The sequence below is a fragment of the Sander vitreus genome, chromosome 6 (genome assembly GCF_031162955.1).
Source record: "Sander vitreus isolate 19-12246 chromosome 6, sanVit1, whole genome shotgun sequence".
Classification (NCBI taxonomy): Eukaryota; Metazoa; Chordata; class Actinopteri; order Perciformes; family Percidae; genus Sander; species Sander vitreus.
The window spans coordinates 24,903,706-24,920,888 of NC_135860.1; the positions used below are offsets into that span (position 1 = coordinate 24,903,706).

The 17,183-nt window shown below is 44.2% G+C and overlaps 1 protein-coding gene across 2 annotated transcripts in view; it reads left to right on the forward strand.

The window, feature by feature from the left end:
- The first annotated feature begins 354 nt into the window (after positions 1-354).
- LOC144519992 (nuclear factor of activated T-cells, cytoplasmic 1-like) overlaps positions 355-17,183 on the forward strand; it is a 68,775-nt gene continuing 51,946 nt past the window's right edge. The window contains exons 1-3 of one of the 2 annotated variants that reach the window (XM_078253554.1): positions 355-904; positions 4,142-5,234; positions 7,122-7,281. In XM_078253554.1, the coding sequence (XP_078109680.1) occupies positions 784-904; positions 4,142-5,234; positions 7,122-7,281 (1,374 nt within the window). In that variant the 5' untranslated portion in view covers positions 355-783. Of the gene's footprint in view, positions 905-2,830; positions 3,055-4,141; positions 5,235-7,121; positions 7,282-17,183 lie in introns of those variants that run through there. The other variant, XM_078253555.1, reaches the window with a different exon arrangement.

Here is a 17,183-nt window from a genome sequence, read left to right on the forward strand (position 1 = left end):
TAGCATCTATTGTGACTTATATACACTGTTTTGGAATCTAAGACTGAATATATGCACTACAGTTTTAAGGGCAGCATTATCTTGACAAAATGATGCCGAGTGATGTAAAAACAATACGAAATTGTGACTGTAGAATAAACTTTGGGGCATGCAGGGTCTCTCTCTGTTTTTCTCTCTGTCGCTCTTTCTCACAGACCACACACACACACACGCACGCACGCACGCACGCACGCACGCACGCACACACACACACACACACACACACACACACACACACACACACACACACACCTCCCACCTCCCACCTCCACCGATGGGATCCCAGGGTAGAAGACATCAGCAGGCGGTCCAGGAGGTTGCAGGAGCCGGTCGCGTCATCCCTGGATGGGCGGCGCACTGACGGGAGGACGGAGGGTGTTTTCCAGCTTTAAAAGCACCGGAGCCGGCCCCTCTGACAAACCGCGCTGCGTCATCGACCTGGGGAGACTCTTGAAAACCTTCATTGGGCTAAAGAGAGAGCTAAACTCACCTCCACCGCGGTGCCCGTAGCACCCCTACCTGCGCCGCTCTCCACATCCAACAGTACACGGTTTCTCCCCGGCCGTTCGGTGCGCACAGTTCGCCGCGCTGGGCTTTCCAAGCTGTACACTTTCTTTGCCATAACTTCGCTGCGAATTATGGTTTTATTTGATGGTGTGTGAAGTAATCTAGCTCTTGCCACAGTGTCATTGGCGTTGCTCCTTACAGTCTCACAGCCGGAGAAAGTTGCGCACCGCTTGTTGAATGCAGGATACCTTCTGCCTGAGCGGCACTTCCAAGTTCAGCTTTGGAACAGCAGCCGGTAAGGAGCGGGGACTCCAGTTTCTCACCTCTCTCGCCGCCGATATGAAGTCTGCAGAAGAAGGTAAAAAACATATTTCTTTCATTTCGATGGCATTTTTCATCCAGCGATCATCAGTTGGCGTAGCTGTGGGCTACTCCTTTGATGTTAAGCTGTGTTTACACCCGGTACTGCGGCTAAAATGCAAATTGATAGGGATCTTGTGCACTACTGTAAAGTCTAGTTAAAGCATTTGGTAAGGTCATAGTACAGTGAAAAAGAGCTGTCAGTGTTGGTGAACTGAAATTTCTTTTTTATTTATTAATTTAAGTAGGCCTATGTTTTTTAAATAGCCTATGAAGAAATAAAACATGATAAGGAGTATTGTTATTTGTTTATTTTGATGAATTATTACTAGTTATTACAAGTTGTATCACTGTTCATTTTGGGTGACAGTTGTTTTCTAAAGATGTCTGGTAGGCCTAGACACCTTTTTGCATGATCTTTGCTCTGCATAAGGATCAAATTAGCACTCACTCAACTATGAGTGCCTTGCACCCATTTTACATCCACACCATTAGGTGTCTCCAGCAGCTGTCTTTGCAGGTGCTTCTCAACATGTTCAGCATGTTGATGAGGGTTACACTGTGGCTGTCATCTGCACTCCTCTCGATAAGAGCTTCAAATACTTTGATATTTATAAAAGCCTGTTTAAAAAAATCAGGGAGATTGTCTATTCTCCAAATGCAGAGCGAGGTCAGAGGTCAACCATACAGCAGTAACATCAGGGGTTGGTTAAGATTCTGTTTCTTGTGTGGAGATACTTTATCTTGGAGGATGATTCAGCCCTACCATTAGAAGGAAAGTCTTGTTTGTTTTTAAGCTCTTTGATTCTGCATTTATGGTAGCAAAATTTGATTTGGTCCATCAGAAGTCATTGATAGTCTGTCTTGTCATAATTCACAGAGTCTTCCAGTGCTGATGTAACTGGCTTTTTGTGGATTTTGATAATTTAATTTTGTCTTTGAGGTTTCAGACGGACGGGTGCGGGATGTATTATTATTAATTTCAGTCCCTCAGTCCAAAGCCTTATAATTGGTAACAGACGTGTGTGTGTGTGTGTGTGTGTGTGTGTGTGTGTGTGTGTGTGTGTGCGTGCGTGCGTGTGCGAGAGAGAGAGAGATAGAGAGTGGTGATCTGTGCATTTAGAGATCCTGGGTATAGCTAGCTTGAGACGTGCCTAACCACATACAGCTTCAGCAATATGCCAAGGCCTGCTTTATTATCACACATAAAGGCTTACATAAACTCAGACGCACAGCAGATGCAAGCACGAGACACACACACACACACACACTTTACTGGTGTTTTGCCATAGCCCATACTCAGCCATGTGTGATAAATGGCCCCTGGGTTCTTAGTTCCAGAGGCTGCAGATGACTTCTGTGGGCGACCACCTATCTCTCCCTGAGGTCCTGTCAGTCTGAGCCCCAGCCTAGACCACAATCCCTGTGCATAAACCCCTCCATTCTTTAGTCACGCTGGTTTGGTTGTGGGGACAGAGTGTTTTGATCGTGATAGCATAATTGAGAAAAATTGTGGAGGACAGAAAGAGCACGCTATAATCTGTGTGATAGTCAGTGTTTTTCGAATGAAATGCTTACACCACATTTCAAATGCACAGCAAACAATTGCAGATGCTTTGACTTGAGTGCAAGAGTGAGTCATTTTCTTTTTCTTTCATTTGCTTTTGCCCCACAAATTATGTTCTGGTATCATTTTATTAGTTCAGCAGATGTGACGTGTGTGACCCGGAAAAAGCCAAGTTTCAAGATCACGAGGCACACAAGAGTGAAAGTTCCAGTGTGTGTTTGAGTGGGTGGTAGAAGAAGTCAAGTATGTTGCGGCCTTTAGCACACTGATCGCGTATACATTCAAAAGGGAAGAAGAATGACAGCTGCAACTCTGAGCAAAGTCAGTCAGGCCTGAAGTAAGGAGGTGTGTCACACCGGGTGGAGTGGGCAGGAGATCATCATCTGTTCACCACTAGAAGAGACCAAACCAGAGGAGAAACACATCAGATCAGACTGAGCTGAAGGCACATGCTAGTTTTTAGGTTGAAACTTAGTGTATATTGACTAGGGTGGAGATGAGTTTCCAGCCTGAAGAGCAAGAGTTTGATTTCAGCTATCTGTTTGAGTACAGCCAAGGTGTCCAGAATGAACCAGAGAGAGGTGGGTACAGTGCAGGGTGTCTTTACTTTATTTTATGTCCTGTACATTGCACAGTGTGAGGGCACTCCTGTGTACTGGGATCAAAAAGACTTCAGAAGTCAGTGTGTTTCTGTGTAGGACTGTAAACGGCTCTGCATTTAGAGATGACTAGTTTTATTTGAATTTTGAAGTCTTGGTTTTGTGAATATGTGTCAAAAGTAATGAAAGGTGTGACTGAACATATCTCATATTTCATAATCACCTCTGAAAATAGACTTGTATAAACTAATTTTAGACTGCCTACCCACGTATTATGTGGTGTGTGACAGATTCATCATTTTGTGTGATGCACAGCATTGTGGTTAACAAATATAGCACACTGCTTTAAGGGGAATGCCCTTCACTGAGTTTCAGACCGAATGGTATTCATTCTTTGACCACTTTTAGCCTCACTGACATTATCAATAAAAAGGCTGGCATGAGGTTTACAACTTATGACACAGCCAAGGCTAACTGAAGTGGCATACCTGCGAGGCTGCATGTGCTTCGACTGACTGAGTTTGTATGTCAGTGCACTTGTCTGCCCGTGATTTCGCTTGCTTGTGCCTGCCCTTTGTTTGTGTGTGCATCTGTGTGTAACGCTGCAGCAAACTCCCTTTGACTTAATCACAAGCTCAGAGCGATGCGAGAGTGCTGTCAGTTTTCCACAGGGGAGGGCCTAATTCACTCAGTGAGTGATGCAATCAATCAAATAAAGCATCCATCAGCGTTGCTGGAGGAATTTGTGTGGAGTACATATGACGGCAGGGAGTGCCAAGTAGAGCCTTAGATGAACTGATCAAACAAACAGAGTGGCTGTGCAACTTGCGACTATACAGCAACCACATACAGTAACTGCTTTGAGATGATTGCTAAGCTTCTTCAGATGTTTATAAAGAAGGGAGGCAGTCATTCACTGCGAGACATATTGGTATGATTTGTGTAGGGGTATTGTTCTAAAATGTAATCAGAGTTCATTACCGCCATAATGTTATGGTTCTGAGCATTTGCAGTGGCATGTTGTCATATACTATACTTCCATATGCTTACAGTATGCTTCTTTTTTCAGATGCATACAGCTACACACCAAATGTCAGCCTGTCCCTTCCACTGGGCATGGGCAACCCCTGTCTGGCTAATCACTACCACACCTTACAGTCCAGCCCAGTCATCTCTGTTTCATCCTGCCACCAAACAGGCTACAGCCTCCAAAATGATAACCATGCAGCATCAGGCTATTACCTGCCCCACGGCCTGAGACCCAATGGGGCCCCTGCTCTGGAAAGCCCCCGTATTGAGATCACTGCCTACAGCCAGTACCCCGAGGATGAGGTCGAAGAGAGCAGCAGTGAGGACCACATCATCAAGCGAGGTGTAAACTCCATTGTGACGCTGACGCTGCCCAATGCAGACGGCTACCGTGACCCCAGTTGCCTCAGCCCTGCGAGTAGCATTTCCTCACGTAGCTGTAACTCAGAGGCTTCTTCTTACGAGTCCGGCTTCTACAACTACGACAACTCCCCACAGAACTCCCCATGGCAGTCTCCCTGCGTTTCTCCCAAAGGCTCATCTTCGCTAATGTCTTGCCCACATGCCAGCGGTCCTGTAGCCTCCCCGCACCATTCACCCTCCACCTCTCCTCAGATAGGAGCCGTGGCTGAGGAAGGCTGGCCGACACAACTTCGTGGCTCCAGGCCTAACTCCCCTTCCTGCAGCGGAGGTGGTGGAGTCAACGGCGGAAGCATAGGGAAGAGAAAGTACAGTCTCAATGACACCACCTACCGTCAGACATCCTGCTCACCCAAGCAGTCACCCATCCCATCCCCACATGGCTCCCCCAGAGTTAGCATCACAGATGAGAACTGGCTCGACAACACCAACCAGTACACCAACTCTGCCATCGTGGCCGCCATCAACGCTCTGACCACAGATGGAGTGGTAGACATGGGGGAGGGAATCCCAATCAAGACGCGGAAGACCATGCTGGACCACTCCATGAGCCTGAAGGTGGAGCCTTCTGGCGAAGTGCTGGGTCTTGATGGGGAGCTCTGCCATGAGGACTACCCCTCCCGCCTGGCCCTCAAGAAGGAGAACTACTGTGGAGGGTTCCTGGATGTGCCCCAGCATCCATACTCCTGGTCTAAACCCAAGCCTTACCTCAGGTAGGTGGAGCTGCTTCAGCAACTCAGCAAACAGTGTTAAACCAACCCAGTAGTACTTATTTGGACAGACACATTCTGTCTGAGGAATACTTTAATATTTTTCAGACAGTGCAAAGGAAAAACAATCCATTAACACCACTACGTTGCCCCGTTGTTGTATTTTCATTTCCATTTAGTGTTAATTTATTGCAAGGACAAGATTTCTAGGGCTGCAACTATCGATTAATCTGTCGATTGTTTTCTCGATTCATCGATAAGTGGTCTATAAAATGTCAGAAAATGGTGAATAGATGAGTGAAGAAACTAGAAAATATTCCCATTTAAGAAGCTAGAATCAGATGATAATAAATAGTTCATTTAATAGTTGACAACTAACCAATTAATCGATTAATCTGTGCAGCTCTAAATATTTCAGCTTCAAAGGCCTTATCAAAAGAAAGAAATCCAAAAGTTGAATGCTCTTCACTTCCAAAGGAGTTCTCTTTGAAGATCAAAACTATTTCATAAATCATATTTCGCAGGGTGGAGTTGCCCAGCATGTTTGTGGCATTGTTGCTATAGCAACCCTCACACAAACGCATATAGACACAATCACACAAATACACACATGCCCTCACCTACATCATTGATTTTCACTTTTAAGCAAAACAAGCTTTTTCATTTCAATTATGTCTCTTTTTCCCAAGCCTGTGTCTCTTTTTCACACTCGCCTGTTGAAAATCAAGTGTTTGATTAAGATAGCGGGCAACAGGAAGTATTGCTGACAGGCCTGACTGAAGGGGAAGCCATCAGCCCATCTCTTTCTGTGCAGCTAACCTGATGTCATGCACTGACTGGGCAGATAAAGCCCCGCGGGGGGAAATCAGTTCGTTTTGGGTCAACAAACAGCCCGCAAGTTCCACAAAGATGCCAGAGATTGTTTTCAGTTGAGCCACCTTTCGGGTCAGGGCTTTGCCTTTACCAGGCATCCGGCATATCGAAATATTGTCTTGCAAATGTTTGTTTTGGTTTAGATATCTCCACGGTGTTCACATGGGAAGCTCTGACTCGCCATCTCGAGAACAATGATGTTAAGAGAGGCCAGCTGTAGCTCTGAGAAAGAGATATCATGCTTCAAGGCAGGGTGTGCTGCTGACCTTATTCCATGGTATAACACTATTGTCTTTAATACTTGTGTGGCTGTGGTTTAGAATTATACAGTCATTAATTTGGAATGGATAATAATTGTATCAATAATTGTATCAAAGGACAATTGCCAGTTTGTGTGAGAATTGTTTTTGTGCCCTAGAAATGTCTGTCCTCCCACTGTCACTCACTTAACTCCCTGTGTCTGTTTCCACCTGTCACACCATAATACAAAACACACTGCTGTGTAATCAGGGCACATTCGTCTCTCATTTATTTTTCATAAAAAGGGCCACTAATTATTACCCAGGCCAGAGGAATTACACACGTCAACGAATGACTTCAATTGATTAGATTACAGAGCATGATGAAATGGAGACGGATCAAGCCAGTTGGATTACAACAAAGTGTCCTAATTTGAGACTAATTTAAAAGCAAGTTTAGAACTTTTTGATTCCAGTAACCATGGCAAAAATGCAAGCACGCTGTTACTACATTGGCAAATCAAATGTGATTATGGTTTTAAGAATAGAATAGAATCAAATAAAATACAGAAAGAAACATAAACATAAACATACCCATGTTCCATGTTTTATTCTAAGCAGAGAATATTAGAGGCTGAGTTTTTAGCACAGAAAGTGCAAATCGTGCATGGACTAGATACAAGTTAATTTACTATGATAGCAATCAGTGGTAGAGTAGGAAACAGACATTGTGTGTATTGTTATTTTATCCTAATAAAAATGTGTCATGTAATTGCAGCCCATCTATGCCAGCTCTTGACTGGCAGCTTCCATCCTGCTCCGGCCCGTACAACCTACAGATCGAGGTGCAGCCAAAGTCCCACCACAGGGCCCACTATGAGACTGAAGGCAGCCGCGGGGCGGTGAAGGCGCTGTGTGGTAGCCACCCTGTAGTACAGGTATGTCACCAGCACTGTGTTAGCCAGCAAATGTTTTTCAGATTCACTGTGCACACTTGTGTTTACAGAGAGGAGATTAGCTTTGTGTGTTTGTTTGCTGTCATTACAGCATAAGTACCAAGCAGAGAAGTGCATGCTGACTGATTAAAGACATGTTATTCCTGTCCAACAACGAGCTAGCGACATGGAAGTTTGGCTGTTGTTGTCTTTATGACAGCATGTAGTCTCAAAGTAAAAGCAAAGTCAGAGCAGCCATGACATGTCTTTCGTTAGTCTAGACTGACATTATCTTGTTATGTATTTCTTTATTTGTTCTTTCTTCAGAGAAATCTTGGTTACACTTTACTTGAAGGTATCTACATAAGAGTGACATGACACTGTCATGAACGTGTCATAAACATTATAAACAAGTCATAAACGTTTATGACATAATGCTTCTGTCAGACAGTGTCATTCGGTTTTTGTCATGACAAGTTAGGGTTAGGGTTAGAGTTAGGGTTAGGGTTCATGTGTCATGACAGTGTCATGTCACTCTTATGTAGATACCTTCAAGTAAAGTGTTACCGAAATCTTTAAATCCACCAACGGATTTAAGCAGCATGTCTTTATCTATTAAAGTTTGCATTAGACTTTATTATAAACTTTTTGGAACAAGAAACCACTAGTCAAATATAACTTTACAGAATATTCAATGTGTCATTCAATTAGCATTGCAAACTAGCATTCAAACCACTTGACAACAGCAGAACTCAAAAGCCCTTAAGCCATTCCTGTAACTTTTCCATATGCACTTCAATGTCTATATGTGTCCGTATGTGCTCGTACGCTATGTTATTAATGCTCCCTGAAGCCGGGAGTCAATCTACTGTTGCAAAAGGTCGCCCTGACCAGCAGCAGTGCATGCTGACTCAATTAGTATAGAGCAGGACCCTCGCCTCTCACTATTGTGCTTGGCGAACACTTAAAGAGCACACGTCAGCCTCACTGGCAGCGCAGCACAGAGCTCCTTTCTCTTCTACACTGTCATCATACTGCGCTGACATCTTGGTTTACTCAAGGTGGAGATCCAGCGGTGTGTTTGCGTGTCCTTAGGGTTGAGCATCAATTTGCCTTTAACCCTTTGAACTCTGCAATAGAAATAGTCCGCCAGTGCATACATTGGTATTTTTGCTTATTGTGATGTCATCTCTTGTAGTAAATGCTCCATATCCCTAAAATCAGTACAACCTAAGGTTACGTAGGTCAATAAACCATAATACTTATTACAAGTATTTAAATTGTGTCATCAATAACAAGAAATACAAAAATAAGTGTTTTCATCAAATATGATTCAATAAACACACAAAACGTTTTGATCCAAAAGATTTCTAAATGTAGAAACATGGACAAAATACTTCTTAACACTCCAGAAGTTATCATCATCACAAGTGTAGAATGTAATGGCGCAAAGACAGAAGCCTTAGCTTTCGGCTGCAGTAAGAATGAATGGTCTAGCTGTTATGGTTTTTAATTTTAGATCGATTTAAACAGGATCATGGAAACAATGATCTCTTGGGCTGCCAGCCAGAGGTCGGTTCTCTAAGGGTTAATGTCAAAATGAAACTGCATTTAACCCTAATAATATATGTTCATTGATTATGATTTTGTTACTGGATTTCAAGATTTCAGGTAGCATTATATTCTATTATATATAGGGCTGTCAAACGATTAATTTTTTTTAATTGCGATTAATCGCTGAATTTCTATAGTTAATCGCGATTAATCGCATATTTATCACATGATTAAAATTCTATTATTTTGCAATAAGTACATATTAACAATCGAAAAGCAATTCTTACCAGTGTATCTTGATTGGGAATAAAATGAATGCAAAGAAAGTTACTTTATGAACTTGATTTTAAGATTTGTAATTATTTATTTACTGTAAACAAAAGAATAATGTGTGAATCTGTCATTATTGCACAATTCCTCCAAGTATCTAACTAAAAAACTAAAAATCCCTATCCTTACCAGAGTCAATATAGTGTTTAGTAACTCCTAAATAATGTTGATTACTCACTGACGTCCAGTGATCACCGGTTAATGAGACAGTGTTTGCAGCACCTTGCAGCAGTTCCACTGTGGCTGCTTTCTCCGTGTCATACAGGCTGTGTCTGGGGCTGCTGTCCCCCTCGACGGCAATGAGACGGGTCAGAACATGCCAACCGTAGTACGTCTTTAAGACCCGAGTCCTCTACTATGCTGACAGGTCTGCAGTTAGTTGCCACCCGTTTCGCAAGGGCTGTAGTAATTTTTTGGGATTTGGTTTCATCCGCAGGTCGGCAAGTAGCACTCTCCAAAATACTGCATTGCCTGAGTGGGTAGCATGCTAGCGGCTAGCATCAACGTTAACTGTACTACTATGCTTAGCTCCGTAGGTGGTAGCTCAAGCTTGACATGCTTATGTGATATTTTAATTCGGCTTTACACAATGTGCATATGGCTTTCGACTTGTCTACGAGCCGTCCGGGAATTTTGGAAAATAAAAAGCTCCATTCAGAGTTATTGCTGCTGTCTTTCTCCATCATGCCTGCAGCCTGCAGCAGCAGGATGTGTTACGGGGAAGTGGCAGCTTGTTGATAAGTAACGGTGCTGCAAAGGGTCAAAATAGTAGCCTGTTAGGCACGACGCAAAGCTGAGTGAAGTGTAAAATAAATGAATAAATGCCAGCATGCGATTAATGCGATTAAAAAAAATTAATCGCATCGGCCCTTAATCACATCGAGATTAACGTGTTAACACTGACAGCCCTAGTTATATATCATGCATGCGGCCAAAGCAAACACTGCACCCTGAGAATTTTTTTTTCCGAATGGGTACACTTTCAGGTTGGTGGTCCATCCTTGTCACACACATAGCAATAGACGTCGTTAGCACCCCAGCTGTTTTGTAAATAGATGTTGTCAGCACACCCTGGTCTGCTCCACGTCAAACGCACTTGACAGCAGCTGTTGGCCAACGTGGTGTTATAAACACAGGCCTGTCAGCCTTCAAGTTCTCTCTGTATATACAGGTAATCATTCCCCTTCATTACAAACCTTTGTATATCAACATGTGGGTGGATCAACGTTTTACCCTCGCACCTCCCCCATGAGGCTGACCAGACTGGGCCAGCCATGCACAGCTGTGGCAGGTGAGGCTGGTTTTGATTTCGGTTACACCACTTTCTGACTCTCTTTCGAGGGCCAGAGTAAAAAAGTCCTGAGTAAGCGTCCTGTGTCTCTTTGCATACACAGTGTTGTCCAGATTTAGATGGATGACTCAAGTTGTTTATTTCATACTACGAAGGCACTGATTTATTTGCCAACTTTGCGAGGTTGGTTATTAGTAAGTAGAAGTCATGGAGAAAATATGATGACAGCTGCTTTATCATCAACCCCCCCCGCCGCACCCATACACACACACACAGACACACACACACACACACACACACACACACACACACACACACACTTGCATACCTCACAATTTACTCTTACTTTTGAGTGAGGAGTGATTTATGTGTATGATATTGCATGTGCAGTCAACTGGAATAGCTTAAGGGTTTCATAACGGTGGAAGCATGGCAGTTGGTAGAGAGACAAATCTGTAAGGACTACACAATCATGTGTACATGCTCAAGGGTACAACGTAGAAAAAAAGAGCATGTAGTGTATCTTTCAGGGATGTTTTTGCACAGTTTGGGAGTACAAATCATAAATCAGACTGCCTCGCTCTCTGTTGCTTTCTTAGTCTTTTGTTGTGGTGTTGGGTTAAACTGTGTTGTCTTGGAGGATAGAGCATGCTGTAGTCCCCAGTGCCCTATGATAATGAGTGGCAGTCGCTGGATGGGTGAGGCGCAGTCAAGGAGAATGAGCGTATAATGACACGGAGACATGGGTGTAGGAAGCAGCTAAAGGAAGTGTCTGTGTGTGTGTGTGTGTGTGTGTGTGTGTGTGTGTGTCTGTGTGTGTGTGTGTGTCTGTGTGTGTTTGGTGTGTGTTTGCTTAAGATTGGAGCGAGTAGAGAGAAAGAGAGGGAAGGGGCAGAGGGAGGCACCAGGCAGCTGGGTCTTGGCTACCCCTGGAGATGTTCTGTATCCTGCTGATTAGGGCCTGGGTGGTACTGAGGTTGGATGAGCATAGCAGTGGTGGGGGGTGGTGGTGGATAGGAGTCCCAGCACCCATCGGACACCACCTCCCCTTTCCATGCACCGGTGCCTCTCTGCCTCCCTTGGGGGCCTGAGGATGTCACTCCTTGTGAACCGTTCATCCTTCAACCATCTCCCAAAACCCACACCAGCGGGCCTCCCTCGGTCGAAGCCCAGTCATCCACAGCGCTTTCGTGTTTTTAACTCATGGACGATCAGACTCGCGCCCTATTAGCGATAGTGACATGTGTGTTGGAAAGCGACGACGGGTGAAAAAAACAGACAGATGAAAAACATGAAGGGACACACTGATTTTACAGCTTCCAGTTCCCCCCGGAGAGACGGCAACTGACAGATAATCAAAGCAAGGCGCTCAACTGCACAATTACAGTTGTTGTCTTGTTCTTCAATAACGAGCAGAGGTGTTTTCGTGACAAGAGTTAAGCGTCTGTAAGGTCTGACATCATCGTAGGCTGCAGCAGATCAACCACACCACATTCAGGGCATCCATTGTGGGATGGGTGGGTGGGTGGGGAGAATGGAGTGTCTGTCCTCCAGCCACACACCGATGAAAACCTCTAGATTATAGGTTACCTCGACTCATTACCCCTCTGCTGCTTGCACCAGCTCTCTGCGCTTCCTGTTCCAAATCTCAGTCATTTATTCTGGACTCGCGCTCCGTCCTTCCATCCCCTCCTCCGCATCCGCAGCCTTTTACCCTCCTCTCTCCTGATTGGTCCACTCTGTGACCCCCGCGGCTGCTTTTCCACTTTATTTACTGCAGCAGACCACAACGCCATTAAGAGGATCTAGGGTACTCTATCGGCTCCTCTCACACTGTTCCAGTCTCTCCCCTCTCTCACCACAGCTAAGCCAAACGTCTACAGGGTGATTTTTTAAGCCGTGCTCAGAAAAAAAAACAACCTGGTCTACCTTCACTCAGAATATCACCGTGACATTGATTGATGGCTTTTTCCAGTGGAGAACTGTGGGAAAAAAGTGGAATTGCGCCAAATCATTTTCATTGAGAGTATATTGACCAAGGCGTGACCTGGCTCTGATCTAAAATGTGGGTTCAGTTGGAGATGTTGCAAAGGCTTTCAGCTTCAACCTCAGTCAGGAAACACACAGACATCCGCTAGGCCCTTTAGTAACAGCAGACAGCAACACCTGTGGAGTATTAAACCTATCGCGCAGCGCAGTCCTGCATATGGCTAGTTGGAATAGGATAATGACTGGCCTATAGGGCTTTCCCCCTCACGCATACACACACACGAGCTCTCATTAAGTCTAAAGCAGCAACAGACATGGTGTAATTTCAGCAGGATGTGGCCATCATCCCTATTAACGTGTGCGTGACTTAATACCCATCTCCCTTCCTCTGCAAATGTATGTAATGCACATCAAATTTGCAGTATGTTTCCGCCACAACAACATGAAAGACCTTGGTAAACATGTGCTCGGTTCTTCGCATGTGCGGTTTCACCTTGGGATCCGGTGCTCGCTGGCTGCGTAATGTCTCAGAAAAAAGAAAAAAAAACTGATGTACTGCATCCTATACTGTAGCTGCTAATTGCTCATTAAACCTACTGCCGCCTCTTATTTGATATTCAAAAGGCTTGGTGTACCCTGTAATGCTGTTAGAGCTTAGTCAGGGCTGTTATTTGTTGCCCAAAGGGGTATTTATGCCACTCTTAAATTGTGGTTCTCCATCTGCGGGGCTTCCCTTACACTTGTATTGGGCTACCACTAATTACCAGTTAATAGCAAGTGGAAAAAATGGAGTGATATGTGTATCGTTTTCACTGGTTTGAGGTGATAACCAGACAGCCCACAGATTTATGAGGTAAGACACTGGTGGGTAGTTGTGCTATTGGGGGGCACAGCAGTCATCCGTGCATCATCTTACTCATATTCTTTGTAGGTTTGGATGATATTTCTCATGGCAGGCTATGCTGGTTCTTTTTATATGGAATTTGGACCCTCACTGGTCTAGACATGGGCTAGAGCTTGAAACTATGCCCTAAATGACATAACACTAAAGGGCTCAGTTCAACAAAAAAACTTTGAGGGATATAGCTGTTTGGTTGCTTATAAAAAGGAGCAGCTTTCGGAGCGATGGAAATGCAGCACATTAAAGGATTGCATATGTTGCCTTATGCTTTCAATATGAGGCACTGGAGACATTACAAGGGCAGGAGGGTGATGGAGTAAAGTCTGGAAGGAGAGACAACTTGGATGAGTGTACATTTAATTGGATACAGCAAAGGCTGGCTGTGTGACTGTCAGAACTTGACAGAGAGCGGGGAGCGTGATAATGGGACAAAGCCTGAATCTGCTGTTGTATTTCTCCTCTTCCCCCTCTCCTCTGCTGCTTCCAGTCGTCTTCTGCTTCTCCTCTCCCCAATTCTCTGCGCCACGTGGACCTCTACGAGTCATGACATTTCTCCAGGCAGTGATGAAATCACCGTGGAGGGATAGAAGGCAGCCCGCTGCAGGCCTGTAGAGTGTATTCACACTCAATTTCTAGCCAGGCCAGACACATCTAATTTACCAGCAAGTCGTTATTAAACTTTGCACATTCAAAACTATTGAGGCCAGGTGCCGGCAGAATTGAGAATGTCATTTTTACTAAAGAAATTGGTGGATAAAATGTGCTATGAAAAAAATATTCATATATTAATAAGTTAAAAACACGCCCTCTATCATTATTTTATCACAACTGATTTTCAGTGAGTGATGCAAAGAAAATTAAGAAAGAAAAAAAACAACTTTTGGGTCCATCGTCTCGATACAGATGATGGATCTGTAACAGCCCATAGGAATTGGGAGATGGATGGTGGAAAGTGGATGGGATGCAACTTTCTCTGCCTTTTTAGCTCAACACCCCTCCACATCATCACAACTGACCCAGACAATACAGCTGCATACAATTACACAATTAATGCATGAGCTGCCATATCCACAATGTTTAACTTGAGCCTCAGCTATCAGAAATGGCTCGTGCAGCAGCGGCTTGCGGTGGGAGGTGTAAATGGATCTAGCTGACACAGTGGCAGACGTTGGCACCCTGAAACAGCTGCAAATCAAGCCTCGATTCAAACTCGGTTTAGATTATCTCAAAATAAATATACAGTACGTGTGTGCCAGATAGGCTGCAGTTACAGCTAGAAAAGCTCATCTGGTCAAAATTAGCAGCACTCTGGTCCAACCTCACAGGCTGCATTAGACACAAATACAAAGCTGAGGTCACAGGTGTGTGTCAAGCCTCTGTCGTCGGCCCGCACTTAGCGTTTACGACACTATCTTGACTTTTTTCCCCGTCTTATTCTCCCTTTGAGAATAAAATGAAGAAGTAAGTTTTGTGCTCTGCTCATGGTGTGCATTTGAGTGAGCGTCCCAGGAGTTTAGCAGAAGCAAAGCGGGGGTCTTAGGGAGAGGGTCAGAGGAGCACATATGGTAAAGAAATTGGGGGAGGTCGACCAGGGGGGACTAGACCGCCTTGCTTTGCTGCTGGGAAGACCAGCATCACCAAGCGGACTACCTGACCTCATTAATCACTTCCTCTCCTCCATGAGGTCACGACGGCTTTGAGTGTGGACGCCACCGTCATCGTGTGCTACCGCAAAGACGAGTGAAGGGTTAAAGACCCCCTCCTTTCCCTGCCTCTCTTGTGGGCCTCCTTACAGCCACGTGGCGGCTAAGGTAATGGTTGAAGGTCACCGAGAAAACCAAAGAGGTCTACTGAGGCAAAAGTGACAGGCGACACAGCTTTGTAGCTGCATTTTTATTAAATCATAGGGGAACGTCATGCAATTTAACGCTCCGGTGTTTCAGATTTGTACCTCATGCTCCACCATAGCGGTCTCACGAGTCAATACACAAGTAACTGGTAGCATGTGTGGCTATGGATAATTACCTCTGGTGACACCATAAGTAAAATATAACAAGCAGAGCGGGGTCTGCCGGTGAGATCACCGCATAGATGAAGTGGTCCCTTGGGATGCCAAGACTTCAAGAAGCTCCTGACCTCGGCCTAACTCACTGATGACTAGCATGTGTGACTAGCTCACAGGTCAAGACAGCTGCTAGAGACACTATGAGGAGCCGAAGAGAAAAATAGGACGGTCGGAACTTGAGATGAATGACAGCCTAAGCTTTACCGCTCCCTTTGCACTTCCTCGATATCTGAATCAAAGCAAAGCCAGATAACCACTGGTGCTGTGATTATTGAGACATGTGGATATATGCTCTACTTCAGTGGCTAGTCATATCCTATTTTTATTCAGCATAATTAAGACTTAAAAGTTTTTCTACTGGGAAGGAAAAGAACACATCCTCCGCCTTGTCCCAAATCCAAAAGATCTGTCATCAAGTACAGACCAAAGGCATTTAATCTTCAAGTTTATTATGAGGCCAGACAATGTTTAATACAGTATCCAGACAAATTTGTTCTCGAACCAAAGACATTAGGTGTCCATGACACTGCAGCACTAATTTCCACAGACTACTAATGATGTACTGTCGCTCTCCAGTCGTCCTATCTACCTCTTCCTCACACCCCCATCCCTGACTGCCCTCACAAAGGTGATTATAAACCCATTAATCAGATTATGTCATAGGTTACATGTGGTCTGCATTTTGTTATATGACTCAGTGTCTTAGATAAACAACAGGGTCCTTTTATTCCATCTGACGATACCACTGTTTTCACTCGAATGGAGCTCAAAGAAAATTGGCCTGAAGCGATGCGCTCGTGGGTGCTGGGGTAATTGACCAATTTGTGGGATTTTTTTAGATGGCCATGGCTTGGTGAGCCCTTGTGTACAGTAAGTGATCCCGCACAGTAAATGTCACATGTGGTCAAGTAGCCACCTGGGTGGATCCACGGAGGTCTACACGATGAGAGGAGTCCTCTCGGTTTGAACCAGATGGATCCTGCAGTGGTCTGACATTTGGAGAGATTTCTGAGTCCACACCAACATCTGCCCAAATGACCACTTTGCACTGCATAGAGCAAGCATATCCTGGGAGGTCTCAGTTCCACCAGAAAGCCACATTTGGTTGGCAAATTATTCTGGTCAGAAATCACTCACAAAGTATCAGTTGTCCTTCACCACACTTTGGAATTTGCAACCCTGCCTCTTTGTTCATATTTTTGAATCATTAAATAATGTTTTTTTTAGACATTGTCAGAAAATGATCCAGGGATGTAAATTGGCAGTTACACTTTATATTTGAAGTGCCGTTGACCCCAAAAGTCAATAGTACTTTTGAAACTATGCATAGCTATGGAGCTTTTCTTCTCTTTTTTTTTTAAAGATTTGATCTTTTTATTACTTGAGCAGTAGCAGCTAATGGAGGCCTTCAAGAGGAAGTGGTAGTTGTTTGAAGTTGTGGTTGTGATACAGGAGTCTCTTTCATCACAGTGGGACACAGTCTGTGAGCTTTAATGGAAATCATAATGCATGTTCATAACTGCCCGAAGGTAAAGGGTCTGGATCCCGTCTGCATGCCAAGCTCTGCAAAGTGTTTTGGTGTTAATGTATTTAGGTGTAAAGTTTGCTGAATTTGCAAGCACTGTGCCTATATAGGAACATTTATTTCACTTTAAATGTATGTTGATATTTGTCATAGAAAAACAGAAAAAACTGAAATTTGGACATTGTGTCCATTGGTGGTTTGTTGAACACAAGTGCATGCCATGATTCTAACTCCATTTTTATTTACACAA